The sequence below is a fragment of the Catharus ustulatus genome, chromosome 7 (assembly GCF_009819885.2).
Source record: "Catharus ustulatus isolate bCatUst1 chromosome 7, bCatUst1.pri.v2, whole genome shotgun sequence".
Lineage (NCBI taxonomy): Eukaryota > Metazoa > Chordata > Aves > Passeriformes > Turdidae > Catharus > Catharus ustulatus.
Genome location: NC_046227.1, coordinates 18,288,003 through 18,300,448, shown reverse-complemented (window position 1 = coordinate 18,300,448; position 12,446 = coordinate 18,288,003). Strand labels below are relative to the sequence as shown.

At 37.1% G+C, this 12,446-nt stretch overlaps 1 protein-coding gene and 1 long non-coding RNA gene across 7 annotated transcripts in view; one reads left to right on the top strand and one right to left on the bottom strand.

Moving 5' to 3' along the window:
• DYNC1I2 (dynein cytoplasmic 1 intermediate chain 2) overlaps positions 1 to 12,440 on the top strand; it is a 29,544-nt gene extending 17,104 nt beyond the window's left edge. For all 6 annotated transcript variants that reach the window (XM_033064193.2, XM_033064192.2, XM_033064197.2 and 3 more), the window contains 11 exons: positions 2,063 to 2,152; positions 2,373 to 2,535; positions 2,628 to 2,727; positions 3,227 to 3,352; positions 4,272 to 4,418; positions 4,737 to 4,850; positions 5,205 to 5,338; positions 6,325 to 6,469; positions 7,293 to 7,433; positions 8,435 to 8,560; positions 9,270 to 12,440. In XM_033064193.2, coding sequence (XP_032920084.1) covers positions 2,063 to 2,152; positions 2,373 to 2,535; positions 2,628 to 2,727; positions 3,227 to 3,352; positions 4,272 to 4,418; positions 4,737 to 4,850; positions 5,205 to 5,338; positions 6,325 to 6,469; positions 7,293 to 7,433; positions 8,435 to 8,560; positions 9,270 to 9,383 — 1,400 coding nt within the window. In that variant the 3' untranslated portion in view covers positions 9,384 to 12,440. The remainder of the gene's footprint in view (positions 1 to 2,062; positions 2,153 to 2,372; positions 2,536 to 2,627; positions 2,728 to 3,226; positions 3,353 to 4,271; positions 4,419 to 4,736; positions 4,851 to 5,204; positions 5,339 to 6,324; positions 6,470 to 7,292; positions 7,434 to 8,434; positions 8,561 to 9,269) is intronic.
• LOC122149411 lies at positions 6,285 to 7,286 on the bottom strand. The gene is made up of 2 exons (XR_006163013.1): positions 6,556 to 7,286; positions 6,285 to 6,315 (listed from the first exon to the last, which is right to left on the bottom strand). It is a non-coding gene; the product is annotated as an uncharacterized LOC122149411 (long non-coding RNA).
• Positions 12,441 to 12,446: the final 6 nt, after the last annotated feature.

Sequence of the window (12,446 nt, the reverse complement as noted above, 5' to 3'; positions counted from 1 at the left end):
GTAGTTATTTGATATTAAGAATTCTCTTCTTTAAAATGGCCACAAGTTGTACAGTTTTCAGGTTACAAGTCCGCTGTGCATGCGAATCCATCGAAAAAGGAGCAGCAGTGTCGTTCTGTTTCTTTGCGTGATTATTTTGCCCAAAAAAGCTTTCATTTTTTTTAAGTAGCACAAAAGCTGTAATTGGCATGCTTTGTAAGGAAGTGTCAATGTGCAAGAGAGTGAAGATCAGTAAGAATTCTTTTACGGGTTCTTTCCCCTTTGCACCACCGCCTCCTCAGCAGGGTCACTGAGATCACTAGCTTTTCTTGAAATGGCCATTTTCACTGGCAGGTGCATTATACCCTGTATTTTCAGATTGTTTTTCCATTCTGAATGTTTGGCAGGTTGATTGCTCTGGCTGCATTGACGGAGAAAGGGCTGACAAATGCGGTTGGGCTGGCTGAAAAGACAGTGATTACTGTTTTCCTTTGTGGCTGATTGAGGCCCTTGAAAGGAAAGATTTTAACCTTCACCATTTGGTTCAAAAGTATGAGCATATATTGAAATCATTCATGCCATTTATCCTAGTTCTGTAAACTTGTCAGAACATAAAAATCGCTCAATTTCAAGTAATGTAGGATTGGCATACGTCATTATCATTTTGATTAAGTTGGAGTTTGTATTATTGTGTGCATTATACAGTGTCATTTAAAGCTTTCTTTCCTGCAGGTACAGTTATATTTTTATTGCCTATACTATGGAGTTAGAAAGATTTTCAGACCTCTTTAAACCTATCACTATGTGTGTGGTTTGGCAGCTGGTATGGCCTACAAGCTGTATTTTGTTTGCAGGGTAAAGGCTTGTCTGTAGACCTCCTGGAGTGCTGGTAATTGCACAGGCTTGCCATTGGAGAAAGACATGATTGGAAGCAGTCAGGCAGAAAAATGTTGTGCCATCCCATTGCCACCTCATAGCAGAGAGACAATCCTTGCAGTACCATCTGGTTGTTGCTATCTAGTCAGCTGGCCTGGCTGCTGGGACCATGGCTTAGCAGCTGGTTCCCATCCCTTGACCACCCTTTTTTTTTTTACTCTTTTTGTGTGCATGCATGTGGATTTTGGTTTTTTTTACTTTTTGTGTTGGATAACTTTGAACATGGGTCAGGGAGATGGCTGCAGCAAACAAGCCTAGTCCCTGTTGAATACTGTCTCATTACTTGTGATGAGGCATGCAGCAGTCTCCTGCTGCCATTCCCTTATAAGCAGATGACATAGCTGTTTAACCAATAAAAACAAGTCTTTTCAGAAGCCTATTCTAGAAAGTGGATGAAGAAAAGCCAGTATATCCCACAATTCTAAGTAATTTAAAGTTATTTTTTGGTTTAAAGTATTCCAAGAATAAAATGTAGAAATGCAGAAAGTGCTGTAAGCCTTGTCAGTATTCCTGAACATTAACATTTTGTTATTCATTGCAATTAGGGAAAACACATTTTCCTGTAAAGTTCTCATTGCCAAACATGATACAGAGAATGAGACTTGCCTCTAGAATGACAGAAAAAATGTAATCTCTCCGCTATTATCTTTAGTAAAATTTGCCTCTCAGAATAGCAACCTGAAAGCTAATGTAAGCCATCTTCGTGCCATGTGCAGACCCATTAGACTGATGCTTTCAGATCATAAGTAAGCAGCTGCTCTGTAGACTATTTTAGACATTTGATTTTTCTTTATTCCACAGCATTAATGTGTCAGTGTGTTACACAGAACGTGCACCCACCGCATGGTTCTGTGTGGAATCATAAATGCCTGTAAGACACATTTCCACTTTGGATTCTTTACAATTTCCTGCGTGTCTTATTTCAGTTTATGCAACTACATAACTCAGTGCAACTGATACCCAGGTGGAGACAGTGTTCCAATGACATTTTGGTTTGTGATAATGTTATCCTTGGGACTACATTTTACAAATGCAACCATTTTAAGCTACATTATACCATTTTGCATCAGCTTATTTAAGATTCATATAGAATGTTACTGTTCCCCTTTAAAAACATTGATGGTCTCACCATAATGTTTCTCTTTAGATGAGGAGGAGGAAGATGATGTGGTTGCACCAAAACCATTAGTTGAACCTGAGGAAGAAAAAACATTGAAAAAAGAGGAGGAGGAAGAAGGTACAGTTTACCTCAAGACATTCTAAATGTGTACTGTAAAGAAAGCTATGAATACGTTTTTCAACTTTTTGTTCCGTTAGTTTAAAATTAATTTAATTGTTAAATGCTAATAAGCCAGCAAACATAAAATGCAAAAATTATTAAAAACCACATTTTTCTTTCTTGAAAAGAATTGTTGAAAGCATGCAGTCCAGAAAATGTCAGTATACTTTTTTTTCAGCTGCACCTCATGAACTCACAGAGGAGGAAAAGCAACAAATTTTGCATTCTGAAGAATTTTTAAGTTTTTTTGACCACTCCACAAGGATTGTTGAAAGAGCCCTTTCTGAACAAATCAACATTTTCTTTGACTACAGTGGAAGAGACTTAGAGGACAAAGAAGGGTAATGTGAATGTTAAATACTTTTCTGTGAATTTCTAATACTTTTAATTGAAAAAGTGATCTAAGATCAATATCTCCTAATTGTCTTTATAGAGAGATTCAAGCAGGAGCAAAACTGTCCTTAAATAGGCAGTTTTTTGATGAACGTTGGTCAAAGCATCGTGTTGTCAGTTGTCTGGACTGGTCATCTCAGGTAAAAAATAATGCTTAAAGTAAACAGTCGACTTTGTAAATTGTAGTTCTGTGCATTTGATTCCCATAGAAGCATGGTTGGCACAGACTATATTTGTAAATGTGTTCCTTACGTGCTCCATGGTTTGCAAAAAGTAGACAGAGCTGTTAATCTTTTGTGAAAAGTAGCAAAAGGTTCATCTTGTGAAGAAAGTTGGTTTTGGTTTGTGGACTGCTTTGTAGAGGTAACGCAGCTTCACTAAAAACAAAACTCACTTAGAAGTAATGGGTTTTAGAGTTAAAAGAGTTATGATGAGAGAACAAGACTAATGTGTACATTAATGCTGGTTTAGGAGCTAAATGAGCAACAACTGCAGTTTTAACTGGCAATTTTTCATGCCTTTATAATGCAAGGTGCGTTTTTTAACTGTATTTTGGCAAAAGAAAACAAAGATTCTAGGATTGTCTGGAAATTAGCCAGTCATCTTGCTTACTTTGAGTCTTTTTCACTTACAATGCAGTATCCAGAATTACTTGTAGCCTCTTACAATAACAATGAGGATGCGCCTCACGAGCCTGATGGGGTGGCCCTTGTATGGAATATGAAGTACAAGAAAACTACCCCAGAGTATGTCTTTCACTGCCAGGTATGATTCTGTCTTGGGAGGGGTTTTATGTTGATGAATTTGGACAAGCACCTTCCTTACATTTTCAGTATGATAATTGCATTGGGCTGGCATTTGTTTTAACCACATTTATTTGCCAACAGATGTTGGTAGCTAGAGACTTCATCTGAGAAATATTATTCTGTTTCAGAATTTCTGACATCATTCAGAATTCGGGCTTGTTTGAGAACTCCTTTATTTAAAAAACAGGAAAACTTTCTTGTGTAATGGTTGAAGCACAAAGGTTTGTATGTAAGGGGCTTGAGTGGGGTTGTATATTGCAGCTTAGTTTATTGAATAAAATGAAGACAGCCTGAGGAAATGGAATGAGGATGAAAACTAGAAACATATGCATCAAGAAAAAGGCAGATGGAGGTTTTCTAGTAGTTTTCTGAAAGATAAAAATATGCAAATCTCTTCAATTATGCCAAGCCCAAGATAGCCACATTTTTCCCATCATTTTGGAAAATTACACAGTTGAATCAAAATTTAACTTCATGTTGTCACATACTGTCAAAGCCCAGATTGCCAAAGTAACTCTGTTATATCAAAATGTATTTCTGTATTTTCTAAGAAGTAATGACTACAGAATATGGCAAAACATTAAAATCTTGTGTGTAACTGGGCCTTCCTTTGCTAATAAACTATACTAGGAGGAATACAAATGTATGCATGTGAAATAGAAGAGGAGGAAAACTTAATTTTATAATTATGAATTGACACAAAAAGACTTTTGAGGGATTACAAAGGTTGGGTGAATCCTTAAGTAATTGGGAAGTGAAATAATCTTACTGAATAAATTTAGGCAAAGAAGTTGTTCAGATATTTGGCCTCACTTCCTTTAGACATAGTGTCACCAAATGATAGTTTGTGTATTTTGCTTTTGTTTTTCTTCTTTCAGTCTGCAGTGATGTCAGCTACATTTGCAAAATTTCATCCCAATCTGGTGGTTGGTGGCACATACTCGGGTCAGATTGTGCTGTGGGATAATCGCAGCAACAAGAGAACCCCAGTGCAGAGAACGCCACTTTCAGCTGCTGCTCACACGGTAGGAGGTGAAATATCTTCAAGGACTGTGCCCTGTTGAGATGTGTTTAATGTCTAGGAAATTCTGTCCAGTGCACTTGATTGGCAATGCTTAAATGTTTATGTCCATATTTTGATACCTAGGAATCAGGCTATTCATAAAAATCAGTGTCAGAAAAAACAAGTATCAGTTTTATAGGGGAGTATCTTTGGTACTTTTGATTGGGATCAATCTTCTGTGCTTTGTTAAATGGTGAATTTGTATATTTTACTGTACATTAATTATATTAGAACTGGTTATTATTTCTAAATTATTTTCTGATAATATTTTGTTTCTTAGCACCCAGTGTACTGTGTAAATGTTGTTGGGACCCAGAATGCTCATAATTTGATTAGTATCTCAACTGATGGAAAAATATGCTCTTGGAGTCTGGATATGCTTTCCCAACCACAGGTAAGATAACTTTTGATACACACATATATATAGTATCTATTCTAGATTGATATTTTATTAAAAATTCATTTGATCTAATAAACAATCAACACTTTCCCAACACACAGAATTAAGGTAGCTTGATATTTGATAAAATATTTCCCCACCTGTAGAATCAAGTATTTTCTGTTGTTTCTTTTGTATAGTTTTGGTGTACTTGTGTTAGTGGTGAACACAAGTGTAGTAAGAAAACACCCTTATTCCTGCCCAATCTATCCAAGTAAAAAAGAAAACCCTTCTATTGTGAAATTGAAAAGACTTTGTAGGTGTTAACATTTCTTTTTGTGAAGTAAGTTGCTGATATTTTCACTACAGGATAGCATGGAGCTGGTTCACAAACAGTCCAAGGCTGTGGCTGTTACCTGCATGTCTTTCCCTATTGGAGATGTCAACAACTTTGTTGTTGGCAGTGAAGAAGGCTCAGTGTACACTGCGTGCCGTCATGGCAGGTGAATACAAAACTTTAATTCTTTAAAGGAAATAAAAATGGTAAAAGGATGAGTTCCTGCATGCTTTACACTCAAAATTTTTTCAAGTTCATACTTTCTTCTTTGCACTGAAGGAATTCAGAGTAGCTCTGTCTGAATTCCAGTGCACTTTCTCCAGAGTAAGAGATTAATTTATAACAGAAATGTCTGTAATATTAAATTGATATTATGAGTTACATTGATGAGGACAACATAGGTCACTGTGGTTTTGTTAATTTGAATTGTAGCAGAACATTCCAAACTTCGTATCAGTTTCGTAGATAATTGTACAGTAACATCACGCACAAATCTTAAATTGGCTAGCTGTTCTCCTGCTGTTCAATCTATTTTGAAATTGTCTCACTGCATCTTATCAATTGCTTTCTTAAATACAATTGAGTGTCCAGGTTTCATCTCAAATACGCATCATCTTGCTGCACAGCTTTTTTGGTTCCAAAATACCAAAATTGTATCACTTTTGTGTAACATCTTTCCCATCTGTTTCCCTCCTTTTTCATCACCCCTGATAGGAGGCTATTAGGGATATATTCTTACTGGTTTATGTCTGAACCCTGTGCTCTTAAACTATATGCAACTTCTCTTAATTTAATGGGCATTTTATACTTATTCTTGAGACTGGATTTTGTTCTTTGTATGAACTGAAGTTGTAGCTATTGCTTGGAGGACAATGTAGTTAAATGTGTGGACTGATACCTGAATGAGTTTCCTGTCCCTAGGATGTATTTTGGCACTTACAGTTAGTAGAAAATACGTGGTGAACTGAAGGTCTGTTTTCAAGCCTGGTCTTCTGTGATCCTGCTGTGGTGAAGCCTTTTGCAGTGGGGTGACATCCATATAAGGCAGCAAAATCTTCTTGTGGCTGTATTTAAGTTGTATTTCAGTGCTATCTCTGTCTGCAGATGTTTGGTTTCCAAATCAATTAACCTTGGTTGTATATTCTGAAACAGCAAAGCTGGAATCAGTGAGATGTTTGAAGGACACCAGGGACCAATCACAGGTATCAACTGCCATGCAGCAGTTGGACCTGTAGACTTCTCACATCTTTTTGTCACCTCTTCTTTTGACTGGACAGTAAAGCTTTGGACAACGAAGGTAACTTAGATAGTTCAGTGGTTTTCTTCATAGCCCTTGACACAAGGTGGTGCTGTAATGTAAGCTACTTAAGGAAGTTCACAAACCTGAAGTCAAATGGTGTGAAGTTCTGAGGTTCTTAGCTGCAGTCCTGCAAAGAGGAGACAGCTGATGAGCAGAACTAAGATTAACAGCATAAAATTTCGCTTTCAGCTTGTACGTCGTTTGTGTATTTCTGATCCATTCTTTTCAACCTTTTGCCCTTTGTTATGAACAATGATTAAAATGTAATCAAATGTAAATCATGGTATCAAGTCAGCTACCTCATATATTCATAAGGCAAATGTTTTGCTACAATTTTGTGGAGGACTAAGGGACAGCACCAAAACTAATGTCAGTTAAACTTGAGGCTTGCAATTGAAATATCTGTCATTTCCATTGCAAGAATTACTTCTTTCTTTGTTAGTCTGAGACCCTGAGGAATGCAAAGAAGAGGAAGCAGAGTTAAAATCTCCAAATAATAGTCACTGAATTATCATTGGCTTGATTTACAAGATTCTTAAAGCCTTAAATTTACAATTTACAATTGCCTTGCTATTGATTGTTTTATAGTAGCAGCCAGCAAAATGGTTGCATGCTTTGGAAAGAATACCTGTAACAATAAAAAGCATTAGGTTTTGGCTGATTTTTGGAGTGGTGTTTTTTTAAAGCAAGTCAAAATGCAAATCACTTTTAACTTATTGCTGGTAATACTGTTGAACTTCTGTATTTTGCTTAACCGTTAGTTTTATAATTTTGAAATGTAGGGTTTGGATAGTGCATTGTTATCTTTGCTTCTTTTCAGAATAACAAACCTCTCTACTCCTTTGAAGACAATTCGGATTATGTTTATGATGTGATGTGGTCTCCAACTCACCCTGCCTTGTTTGCCTGTGTGGATGGGATGGGCAGGCTTGACCTGTGGAATCTCAACAATGATACTGAGGTGAGAAATCAGGTTAACAGTCAAATGCAGCTGGAAAATTGTTTGTACTCTTAACAAAAAGTCTTGTGTTTACCATAGTTTGGAGGTTTTTTTACCATAGCTTTTCTTGTTGCGTTTTTAAATGTTCTGTCGTTCCAGTAGTTTCTGTGTTGTAGATAGCATTCTTTGTTTACAGGGTTAAAAATTACTCATAATGAATAACAGTAGTAATTAAATTGTTTTACCTTTAACAAGAGAGCAAAGCATTTGTTGGTGTAACACTGATCCATGTTGTGGAAGTGATTGTAGACCTCCAACCCTGAGGCCTTGTCAGCCCACAGCCTAATAGTGTGAACAAACCTGTTACCACCCACCACCACTGTTCCTATTGCCACAGTAATACTGCAGTGAAAGTGCCATTTGTTTCTAACTTAGTGAACTGAATGTTTGGTTTTCTGGTGTGGGTTATAAGCTTCATAATAGTAGAAACCTTTTCCAAGATTTGCTGGAGGTAAATCAGAGGAGAAACCTGACAGGTACTTAATACTTAAATTTCCCCATCTGAAAACTACACATAGAAGAAAGTTGTAGGACCATATGCCAGCCTGTGGCTTTAAATTGGAATTACCTGTTCTAGCCTTTTGGACAGGGCTTGACCTGCCCAAACAGCTGATTTCATCCCTGCCCTCTGTCATAATCTTCCTGAGATCCCAGGGTGCCTCACCAGTGCCTGAAAGCGTGTCTGTGCCTCCTGTCCCACAAGGAGAGTGCAGATGTGCCTTTTGATGGCAGATGTTTGTACTTTGGCCAAGGGATAGATGTGTTGTTTTGGTTATGTCACTGGTGATAGCTTAAGGCCACTGAGGTCTTTGTATTGTGAACAGTCTTTGATCTGAGTACCATGCACCGATGAAGTATTGGGCACTTCTTTTGATGCAGCACAGATGGCCTAGGTGTGTTCTGTAATCGCCAGTTTATGGAAACCTGCTGCATTTTTTGCAATGTGTTTCAAATTGGTACAGGTGCCTACTGCAAGCATCACTGTGGAGGGCAATCCTGCTCTGAACCGTGTGAGATGGACACATTCTGGGAGAGAGATTGCTGTAGGTGACTCAGAGGGACAAATAGTTATATATGATGTGGGAGAGGTATGTATATCATGTATTGTGCAAAGTATATTGCAGAACATTTGGGTTTCTTTATTTAGCAGCTTGCCTTTCATTTTTTTCTCCTGTCATTAGAGGAATAATAATTAAGTTCAATTTGTATTTTTTAATTAATATTTCCTAGTAGTGTTTTATTTAAGGTGTTCTAGCATAACTTTTGAGCATGCTGTCATCCAGTCAAAAAGAAAAAGCTTTACTGTAAAGCTGGTGAAATTACTGCTTACTGATGAAATAAGGATCAATGTGTTTTTTCATAGAAATTTTATCTTCTATGTAACTGTGCCACATGTGAGTTCTGATCCTAGCTCGAGAAGTACCAAACAAAAAATTTTGTGGCAGAGCAGCCTTGATTTTGTTCTTACAGGGAAGTGGTTTCTCTTGCAAGTATGTGTGTGTACTGCAGTAGTACATGAGTGATTTACGGGATGAGGATATAGCATTAGTGTTCCCTTTGAAGGCAGTATCTCAGGTGGAGATAAATAGCACAAGTTTAGAATAGTATTGTTTCATCCTTCGATGCAGGAGTCTCAAATTCTGCTTATTTTATTAATGAGTGCTTTTGACGCACTACAATAAAGGTAAGCTTATCTGGAACTGGAAGCTCTTTTGAACACAATTTAAGTGCTCTGCTGTTCAAAGAGAGCTCAGCTGTATTTATCAGGAGGTTCCAGTAACACTCTCTGTGTCACAGCAAATCGCCGTTCCTCGCGGGGACGAGTGGACTCGCTTTGGCCGAACGCTGGCAGAAATCAACGCCAACAGAGCCGACGCGGAGGAGGAGGCTGCGACCCGCATCCCAGCATAGAGCCCTCCGTCAGGCTGCAGGGCTGCACCTGGCAGTGATTGGATGCAAAGCCTAGAGTGTCAGTTCTAATCATAGCTTAGGGGACGAATATATGGATTCAACAATGGACTTTGAAATGTATTAAGATCACTGAAAATCAGATCTTGCATTGTTATGTTTTATATATAAATTACAAGCACATTCTGGGATTTGTGTAACTTTTAATACAGTTAACTTTGACTTTGCAAGGATCTTTTTGCTGAAACACTAACCTGGTATAAATTTGCTACTTGGCTTCTGTAAAGTCCAATCTGAAACAGTATCTTTCTGAAAAGTAAAAGTTCTCCTAAAACTCTCTGTATTACAGACTGACCTTCACTAGGTAGTAAATCTCTGAAGCATTCTTTAATTTGAATTCTTCAAATTACCCATGATATGCATGCATATGTTCCAAGTTTCATTGTTTATATATAGATAAGCCTCAGACTCTGGTAGTGGGTAATATATGTGAATAAAAATTTGTCTGTAGTTACAAACTTATGTGATAATCAGACCTGTATTAATCAAATACATATTTAATACCAATTTCCTTTTGTTTGAATTGGTGCATTAAAAGGTGAGACTGATTCATAAATAAATACTATACGAGCATTTGTCAGCTGCCCTGATCTCTAATGTGTGTCCCTGCCATAGTTTATAATTTCTAGGAGCTGATCCTTTAGTTTTACTACACACATCACAGCTTGTTTTTTATCCCTAACCACCCCTTACTGCCATGGCAATTGGCCAATAGCAAAAAGGCTCCTGTTATCAAATTTTTCTTTTCCAAAGGGTAAGGAACTAGACTTTAACTTAATTTCTATAGCATGATGATTTTCATTCTGTTAGACTTGCTACTGATTTTCTGTACTAAGTTAAAAATTGTTATTGTTATTATTGATTTTTAATATCTTTATTGAAACAAAATTTCTTAATGGCTTGAGACAGAACAATTGGAATTTCTTTTAAAGGTTACTTTTTTTCTCAGCACATTATGAAGTTTTCTGTCAAGTCAGGTTGCAGGGGGGGCTGTTTCTTTTCGGTTGTTTTTTGTAATAAATACTGTGAGTTTTACTAATTAGGTGCTAAATCAGTTTGTAGCCTTTAATTTAGGACTCTACATTGGTTTTTAATCTGTTGCAAGCATATTGTTTTTCCAGAAGAGCTAGTTTTATATGCTTAAAAATAGGAAATAGGTTTCTATTCCTTAGTTTCATGTCCAGGAGTATTGTCATTTCTTTGTTTAACTTTTCTGTTTAGTTTTGGGTTGTTTGTTTTTTCTCTTTGTTGTAGTTATTATGAGCATCTTATAGAGACATGGCAGTAACAGCAGTTCTGTCTTCAAAAGCTTTCTTTTTTTGGGTCTGGAAGTTAAACATGTTTAGGCTTCCATTGGTGTTAGTATTTCATGAGTGTGTCCCCCTCCCTTTTCAACGCAGCCATGCTGCTCTGCTTGGTTTGCAGACATTTATCCTGTGTGCTCTCCAACCCTGCAACAGCAGCTCTCCTCACCTGAGAAGCATGTGAACTGTGTAAGAGCAGGCACATCATGAGATAGTTTGTACCTTTAAGCAGAAGAATCCTTAACAAGCAGAAGGTGTCTTGGATGATGGTTTTGGAGAGATGGGGTGCTTGAGTTTTTGGTTGGTTGGTCTTGTGGGGTTTTTTGAGATTACTTTTCATTGAATAATACATTTCCCTCATGCTTTTATTTTCAGAAATCCAGTAAGGCTTTCTTTTGCATGCAGGTCATACGGCATTAGTTTCAACCTTGTAATAATTTTCAACTATTAAATTTAATACTACTCCATCTTTATTCCTGCTTGTAGTCCTCCCTCACAGAATAGTTGAGTACAGATTAAAAATGTTGTAAAAGCCATACCTGCAACGTTGAGCCCAAAAGTGATGCTAGATGCTGTAAATGAGGATTCTGGGAGCCAAACTGTCCAGTTTTGAAGCTGCAAGAAATACAAATTCTATTGTGCATTGTCAAGTCTCCCAAGGCCTTGATCAAGGCAGTCAACAAGCTGTGACTAAGATTAAATGCTTGTGGGTCCCCATCATTTTTGTCTCTATGTAGAAAAGTGCAAGACAAAATTCCTAGATACAAGAGAGAGATCCCAGATGCCTGTCTCTATCCTGAAAACATTACAGAACAAGAAATTTCTTAAACACAATAAAACAACTGAAAAAGGAAGCTTTCTAATGTGGTTATCTATGTTCAGATTGCAGAATACTGATCAAAGTTCCAAGGTCAGTGTATTGTAGCCTCTGGCTCACTAAATATTATTCAGCACCAAAATAAATTTTATCTTCCTTAGAGGCTAGAAATGGGAAGGGCTGCTCTGTGTCATGTTCAGTTCTTAAGAAGCCACTTCTTCATAAACTGACTTAATCTCTGATGAGCCTGCTGTCATTTAAGTAAGAAAACAGAACCTGAAATCAGTTTATACCACTTGGATATGCTCTATTCCAGGATGTTTACCCTGTAAGGAAACATGTAAAACTTCAGTAAGCAAGGCTGGAAACCACCCATCTCATCTCTGGCTGCAGGGATGGTGTGACTGATTTTCCTCCAGAACAGCGCAGAAATCTAAACTCCCCTATTTCCTCTGACATTTTTGCATTTAAATATTATACCTGGGAAACTAGCTAGAAACAGCTCAAGCTTTCACTTTCTCTTCTCCTTTTACTTCCACTCACCTGTAAATATAAACAATCAGTTTTGCATATAAACATAATATAAAAGTAAGTAGGTTTTTTCCCCCTACAGAATAACCTAATCTCATGGTAAAACTATTCAGATATTAAGAAATGCTTTCAATTTTTATAACAAATTTTCTATTCAGGAAAGCCACTCTGAGTAGTAAACCCTGTAAAAATTCCTGAGTGTGTTAGTATCTGGCAAATCTCTTACTGGGGTTTGAATGCTACCTTAAGAGTAATATCTATTACATATTTAGTATTGCCATGTATTTTGAGAGAATTCCTTGTCAAAAAGTAGTGCTGCAAAATAAAATATTGCATGTGCTCATCTAATTACTG